Source organism: Seriola dumerili, unplaced genomic scaffold (genome assembly GCF_002260705.1).
Source record: "Seriola dumerili isolate Sdu_G_001 unplaced genomic scaffold, Sdu_1.0 BDQW01000807.1, whole genome shotgun sequence".
Classification (NCBI taxonomy): Eukaryota; Metazoa; Chordata; class Actinopteri; order Carangiformes; family Carangidae; genus Seriola; species Seriola dumerili.
This window is the reverse complement of record NW_019175062.1, coordinates 2234355-2242874: the sequence shown is the minus strand read 5'-3', so window position 1 is coordinate 2242874 and position 8520 is coordinate 2234355. Positions and strand designations below refer to the sequence as shown.

Below are 8520 nucleotides of genomic sequence, written 5' to 3'. Positions count from 1 at the left end.
TCCAACATAAACACAAGGAGACAGGACAAGCTGGTCAAAAAGGCTGGGTCTGTGCTTGGCAGGAGTCTGGACTCACTCAGGACTGTTGTGGAGAGACACATGCAATGTAAGATGGAGGCCATCTTAGACAATACCAACCATCCTCTCCACAACATTCTGGCAGGACAGAGAAGCAGCTACAGCTCCAACAAACGTCTCATCTCACTGCGCTGCAGAACAGAGATTATTATTGTTTATTTATTTTTCACTGTTTTTATTATAATCAACAATGAGCTAATGGGCACATGAATTTCCCCTAGGGGATAAATAAAGTATCTATCTATCTATCTTAAAAAGTCGAAGGTTTATTAAAGGAAGTCTTAATCGAAACAACAAAAAAAGACATTTGTTAACATAAGTAGCATAGGATCATGGGAGTTGTTGTCTTCACCACCATTGCTTCTCCCAGTTAGGATTCCTTCAGTGTCAGGAGGTTTTTACAGAGGTCTTCTCCTCTTCAAACAAACAGACCAGCTTGTTTCTCTACCAACTTTAGATACAGACATCTGATGACTAAAATCCTTCATCCAGTTGTAGTGTAAGTAGCGCAAAGGGGATATGATGCCATTGACAGGCGACCAGATGAAACTGACTGTTACCTTGATTAAAATCACAGATTTCTCTAGGTTTCATAATTGATGGAAACATTTGGGATAATGTAAGTACATAAGTTTAAAAAATACAGTATATAACATCAGTCTAGTTGTTTATAGACTTTTTAATGCAGAAAAGTTATATATATTAACTTTAAATCAAACAGTCTGGCTGTTTTACATACAACACTGTCAGCATAATATAGAACACTGTTTTTAACAGTATATCAGGGCATAAAAATTTGAACAATTCAAATGGTTGTTTTGAATTGATGCATTACAAGTAATTGAAGGCTGCTCTTTTAAGATAATTAAGAAGTAAATAAAAAAAATTCTCAGCTCAAGTTTTGGAACTGTAAGGAAGTGGTTGTAAAAGCATCAGTTACATTATGTAACGACACGTCGAAACTACAAAATGCTTCAAGCACATTTTAGCAGAAAAAAACCAATGTCCAGATCCACTGACTTAATAAAATATTAACAAATATATATATATATATATAATAACATAATATAACATACATAAAAGTTCAAAAAGAACATTAACAATCTCAAATAGTTCAAATCAGAAAATGTTTCCCGGTCAGAGGTCTCAACAAATGCGCTTTTAACACATTCATCATTAACTCATTAGTGGAGAACTCCAGTGATTTAGTATTGCACAAAACTGTGGGACTCACAGGAAACTAAAAGGACATAACTGAAACAGCCAAAGTATCCTCATCCAAAAACACTCCTATCCTACAATCCCCATTGTGCAATAGTATCTTTCTGTTAGACCATCCCTGCTTGGCGATTGCCATTATCTTTTCAACATCCATGCCTCCTGTTAGTAACACAGACTTTGCTATAAACTTTTAGCCTTCAAGGACAAGAGCTAAGATTCTTTCCAAGCTATTTTCTTTATTTGACAAAACTCCTGAACTAAATTGATGTGTGAAATTGGTGGAGTGCCCCTTTAACATGAGAAATGTTTTACTTCATTGGAAACATTAACTTTGTTGATATTTACTTTAGATTTAGAAACCAGAGTCTGAAAGCAAAAGTCAGTGAGTTTAACATAGCAGCGTTAGTTTTCTGTTAGTGCTGAACTGTGACCACACACATATCACCTCCTACCTCACTGAACCTCCAGATGAATCACACACAGTCACTCACAAACCAGCTCAACTATCACAATACACTTCTGAGAACACAGGAAATATAAAGCAAGACAGTCATATGACACATCAAGATTACTGAGAGGAATCTATACAAATACAATGGCAAAATCCTTTTTAAGAAAGAACACTATATTTATTCACTGCATTGTGAAGTGCTCTCAAGTTCAATGATATTTAGAGACAACTCAGACTAAACCATGTGCAAAACAATTCAGTTCCAGCCTTTTTCACATATATACACGTGTTATCATAGAAAAAGTCTTTAAAAACAGTCATCATCTGGCTCAGGGGTTCCCTGTGGAGTTTTACACCTCCAGTACCATTATGGATCTGTTTTTCTGAGTAGGTCCCTGTTTCGCTGATCTCGTCCACACACAATGAGGATATACACACGCGTGCACACAGGTGACACATCCTATTGTGTCGCACTATTCCACTGATCAACAGGTGGCGGTAAAGCAATGAGAAAGGTACCTGCAAGAAGACGACTGCTAATAGTAAACATGGATGTAAACAATGCAGGATTCAAAATACTTTTAGAATAGTTTAGATCTCAGGGATATACTAAATGCATTTTGGTAAGAAAAACTGAATGCTAAACTTACTTTTGTTTGTTTACAAGAAAAACTGCACAGGACCCCCTTAAAGGCCGAGCCAACACAAAGGGTTTAAAGTGTCTGCAGTGAAGAAAGGAAACAGCTGTGCTTCAGAGCTCTGGTCCTCTCCAGCAGTGCAAAGTCAAGAAAAATCACAAAAATGGCACATAGCTTCACAAAACAGCAGGAAACAATGAAAAGCGCAGCACCAATATATTCATATTAAACTAGCAATTATTGATCACTATTGGTTTTTAGGAACAACAAACAATATGAGTTTTTTACCTGCATATAATTATGTTAAAATGAGAAGTGGTTTTTGTTTCAAATTTTACACAAGTATTTTCCTAAAACTAATGGATTAAATTTGAATTTAACAATAAATACTTGTCCAGTGACATTTTCTTGAGTCACTGATACATTGAATTGTATGGTAGTATTGAATACTGAATATTAACTTTAATTGAATAACGAATATTAACTTTATCCCATAGCACACACTCAGTCAGAGGACAAAAATTACATTTATAAACTAAATAGTCTTGCCAAATACAGTAGATGGATTACTGACTGGGACAACAGGCGGCGGAGCCTCTGTCTGAGGGACTTGAATGTGTTTTTCATTGAAATGTGAAATGGTTCAGTTAACAGTAGCAATGTCCTGAAGTCCATGTTTTTCTGAGCCTGATCCTTTAATACTGAGTGTGTGCTGATTCAGAGTCTGGTCTGCTCATTTATTTTTATTATATTTTTATTTTCTCCTAACACAGCACCGCAGTGTGAAATCAGGGGGTGCTCTGTTTTTGTAATAACCATGTGAGGTTGGGATTAGCTTTTACAACACTATGGGAAGATGAAGGTTTTAGTTAATTAATCAGAATGGAAAAAAAACATCCTTTCTCATGCTCCAAGTCACTGTTGACTTTTTTTAGTGTTAAAACAAGACCACCAGCTTTCCCTAATAATCATGCTCTCTTGACCACAAGCAGACATTGTAAGAAAACTAAAGAAATATATTGTTACTTGTTGTGGATGTTTTGAAGATGTGTTCAGGATAAGCATTTAATCAAAAACTTTTCATTATTATGTTGATTTAACAGCCCACCAAAGTATTGCCACCACAGCAATGTCATGAAGTTGCAGTTACATAACTCTGCAAAGGGCTTTTAATTTGAAATGAGGGATACAGGAAGGGAGAGGGAGAGAGAGAAAAAAGAGCAAAGAGAGAGAAAGGAAGATGTAATTTACTAACATTAAGTTAGATAGATTTTTATTACCTATTGTTACTCACTCGTTATTCACGCGTTCTACATGTGCACACCACCCAAGTACAACAAAACCCATCGTAGTCCAGGTATGCGGTGGGCATATGGGGACAAATGGCAGTGACCGTCTGCACTGTCAAAACATCCATAACGTTTTGAAGCATCTTCTGGGGCTGGGCAAACTAGTATTATAAAAAAACGTAAATTGTCTTAACCTTAGATACCTTATCTGTAGGGTTTCTGGATTGCATTATTGCAAAATTACATAATAATACATGTGAACATTTTCTGTCTGTTTTTAAGTAATTGGTTATGCATATGATTGGATCATTGATTAATCATTCCAGTTCCATTCTTCCCTAAAGCCCAGTGTGGCTCTACAGGAAACCGCCACGCAGACTGAAGGGGGTGAATTTCTGAGCCTGCTGGGCTCCAATCTCAGCCACATACAGGGCCCCAGTCTTTAGGTCAAGGTCTACCAGGTGGGGCTTCACATCATCAGCCAACTGGATCACACTCACCACTCTGCACTGGCCAATTAAACCCACTGGTGGTGCATCCAGTAGCGAAATCTGATTGGTGTTGAGCTGGACAACAACAAAGTACTTCTTGTCTGGGGTCAGGCGTACTGAGTAGGGGGCATCTTCTGTAAAGCAGCTCCCCCATGTGCCTAGCCATTCCCCAGTGATGGAGTTAAAGACCTGGATCCTCTTGTTGCCCCTGTCGGCCACCCACACCCTTTGGGCATTGTCAACAGTCACGCTGTGGGGGATGTAGAACTGAGCCAGGCCTTGTCCTTTCTCTCCGTGTATCCACAACACTTCCTGCTCTTTAGACAGCTTGATGAGGCGGTTGTTCATTCCACCATCACCGTCCACGATGTACATTTCACCAGAGCTGTGGACGAAGATCTCAGCTGGTTGGTCGAACTGCAAAGGGTTCAACCCAGAGCCTGCCTTCCCTGGTGTACCAAGCACCTGACACGTAGAAGAAAAGATTCAATTCTACATATCATATATAATACTTGTAATGCAAGCCAAGCTGCAGGAGCCTCAGCCAACAATTCCTTGCACCAAATGAAAATCCTACTGTAGATAAAGCTGTTACCTGAAGGAGCTTCCCAGATGGCGAGTACTGTTTGATGCAGTGGCCGTACGGGCCATTCCCCACGTCAGTGATCCACACAGTAGGGTTTGATGAGGCTGCATCTGCTAAAAATATCCCATGAGGCATCTCCAGTGTGGTTGTGTTCCACGGCATGAGGAAATCTCCATCTGTGGTGAACAACAGCACCTTGGGCACATTGTCTCCTGGAAGCAAAGAAAAAGGCAAACACTAAGTGAAGCATATAGCAAACACCACACAGTACAGTTTGTATTGATTTGATTTTCACTTGCTCAAAGTCAAGTCTCGTCACTTTTTTTGATCCTTAAGAAAACCGCAGAAGAGAAAAAAAAACCCACATGACTATTGATACTATTCTTCAAACTTGGGTTGTAATGTTTATAGTGGGCACTTTTCTAAGCCATTTCTAAGCATGTCCTCTGCTGAAATTTCACATGGGTCATTAATATTAACTGTAACCACTGCAACTCACACTTTCTATATGCACACAGCTGACTCGTGCTAGTATGAAACAAAGAGGACTTTATACACACACAAACAGTGACGTCAGTATTCAGCAGTCCGGCAGAGGTTCAGGAGTAGGGCTGGGGCGACGCGTCACAAGGAGGAAGTAAAATGGCCGCACCTAGTCAGAGCATGGACTCCGCCTAAGACCATCTGAATAACCTCGCCCACGATCATCTAAAGTGTGGGAGTATTTTAAGTAGGGACCGAACAACATGGTGCTCTGCAAATTAGAAATGGCATATCACAGTAGGGCTGGGGCGCCATGCTCGAGCACTTGGAGCAGAGCTTTATTTTGGAGAGACTTTATACAGGACTGTAAAACACGGATTACCAGTTAAGACTGGGCTGTTTTTTGTAGGTGAATAATGTCCTGTAGTGCACACTTTGTTTGTCATATTTGCTTATTTTAACCCTCTTAAGCCTGTGGGAGCGTATACGCTTCCAAATTACACGCTTGCCTGCCTTGGCTTTATACTCAGACTAAATGGGAGCAGTGTTGTTTATTGAAGTCACAAAAAAAGACAGAAGGATGTGACAGTCACATATTTAGTGCAGCAGAGAAGGACCAGCCAAAAAAACGCCTGTAAATACTGCTCCAGAGAATCAGCATATCTCATGAACAGATGAAGATAGAAACTTCATATCATCTCTAGAACAACTCAAATAAGTACAATTTTCTGTGTGAAATTTTTTCTTCTTTATTATGGTTTACAGTGTTATCCATAGAATAAGTTAAAATTCAAGGTTTTTTATGGGCTATTAACCTCTCCCTATTATACTGTACTGAAGTCTTTATTGAGTGACATTTATTATTAGCTAAGGTTTACTGATTCTAAATATGTGTAGCACTTGGTGAAACTTTTAAATAATAATAATATTTTATTAGGAAAAAACCAAAGGTATTAAAGAAGTAAAATATCGAAATATAAATGACAAGTTTTTGTTTTTTTTTTATTTTGGGTAAATTTGTTGTTACATTATCCGAGTAATAAAAAAATAATAGATTAATTGAAAAAATCGATAAACAAATAATCGTTAGGTGCAGCCCTATTCAGGAGTGCATGTGCAGCAGCTGGTCAATTTACTCTAGAAGAGGGGAATACACAAACAAGGAAGACCTACCTACCTCTCCTAACTTAGCTAACTTCTTTGACAAAGGCAGTAGAAATATAACAAGAACTGAGTTCAACAAAGTGAACATTTCTGAATGTCCATGGTGAAGCGATTGCTTACAAGCCAAGCTATGTGATTACTAGTTAGTCCTGTAAGGCTACACATTAACACTGTTGTGCAGCCTATTCCGTACACTGCCATTTTGTTTTAGTTACTCAGGTTGGACATGTATTTAAACGGATCATACAGCACAGTACCAGATTACTGACGTCTGTCAGGAATACTACTGGGCCTTGTGCAAACATTGCACCTCTGTGGCAACCCATGTTATAGGATATAAATCTATTTCAATTCATTTAAAATGTAGATTAATCCACCAATGAAAATAGTCCCCCACAAATGCAGTATTTCCTTCTATATGAGTAACATTTCTTAAAAACTACAGTGAGCAGCTTTTTTAGGAAATTGCTGAGACTTTTTAAAAAAATAAACTATATATATTTTTGAGGTGTTTTTAAAGAGTTATGTCTTCAGTAGGAACCAATGGGCTTGGATCTATGAGCCACAGACAGAGGACGAGAATATGCAAGTGTGGGGAGACACATGAACAACACACTGGTGGTTTTAGTCTTTTCATGGGATATATTAACAGAAGAAAAATACAGTTACACCAGCCTTATCTTTGTAAAGGTTAATGGGCCTAATGGCCACTTATGTGCTCAAGATCACCAATGTGGACATGGGCCCTGACTCCAACTCATGCTGGAGGAGCATTAATACCATAAAAAAGTTTTTTCATGAGCCAACCCAAACGTATTAGTAAATAATCTGTTGACCATAGATGAAGCCATTAGTTAAATTTACAAATCCTTTATAAATGGCACCTTATTTGAATTACATTACTACTTTCTTGTAATCTTGCCTTGACACAATGAGGCTCAAAATCAATTGGTGCTACAATTCTACTTCTGCAAATCTACAAATGAGTGAACAAAATAACATTTACAAAGAGCTGTAGAAAGATTCAAGACTGTGCAGGAACACGAGAAGTTACATGAAACATGAGCAATTTGTAACATTTCTAAATCTGAATATACAGTATACTCACACATGTTAGGAAACATTTATGAACATATGTAAACTTTTACAAAAATCTGTATTAATTTGAACAATTAGATACACACTCAGTGCACATTTATGCATCCATGTAAGTCAGAGTTAGTCAGCATTAAAAAGTATTTTAAATTGATGCATTTGAAAAGCTCAGGACACATTATTAAGTAGAGGTAAACATTCACAACTCACATTTTCAGATGAGAATACACAGGCAAGTGTATTTTCACATCTGGATTTACACTCACAAATGTTAATGGACATTTCCAACTGATTTTATTTATATGCTAAATTTGTAAAATACCTTTTCTGTGGTAACTTGCAAAAACATGTTGAATAAACAGAGTAAAGCAAAAATAAATGTTTGCTAGAATAAAGGTAGTGCATGTATTCACCTCTCTGTGCCACATACACCACACCAGCGAACTGGTCGAGAGCCACTCCAAACACCTCCCCGATGAAGAGCTCTGGGTTCCTCGGCCAGCTCAGGTCCAGTTTGTACAGGGGTCTTCCCAGCAGCTGGTAGTCATGTGTGAGGCTGAAGCTGCCTTGCTGCTGCTGGGTGCCAATGGTTCCGTACAGCACCATCATGAGCAAGACTAATGAGGCCATGCTGGAAGCTATCACACACCTATGGCCTCTCTTTTTAATCAACATCAGTGTTTCCGCTACTGGCTTGTGCTGCGTTTAATATCCTGGTTCCGTGACGTTAGCTAAATCTCTCTAAATGTGTGTATCACCGCTGGAGAGGTCATCTAACGTCAGCTACAGAGTCTGCTCTGAAACAAGCAAACGGCTAATGACACGTGTTGAGATGCTATAAAGTTAAAATCCAGTCATTTATCTATATGTGTGTATGATTTGAAACCCACCAACCACACAATTTGTTGAATTCACTTCCTCTTGAGCCCCAAACGAAAACAAAACAGTGGGTAAAGTGAGACAGCATTTGACACAGCATTTCCGCTCATAATGGCGCAATAAAAACACGACTAAAATACAGAGA

At 38.4% G+C, this 8520-nt stretch overlaps 1 protein-coding gene across 1 annotated transcript; it reads right to left on the bottom strand.

The window, feature by feature from the left end:
• Positions 1-3644: 3644 nt before the first annotated feature.
• nhlrc3 (NHL repeat containing 3) lies at positions 3645-8424 on the bottom strand. Its single transcript, XM_022766071.1, has 3 exons — positions 7910-8424; positions 4764-4966; positions 3645-4633 (listed from the first exon to the last, which is right to left on the bottom strand). Exons 1-3 carry the CDS (start codon positions 8169-8171, stop codon positions 4034-4036), a joined length of 1065 nt encoding a protein of 354 aa, XP_022621792.1. The 5' UTR covers positions 8172-8424; the 3' UTR covers positions 3645-4033.
• Positions 8425-8520: the final 96 nt, after the last annotated feature.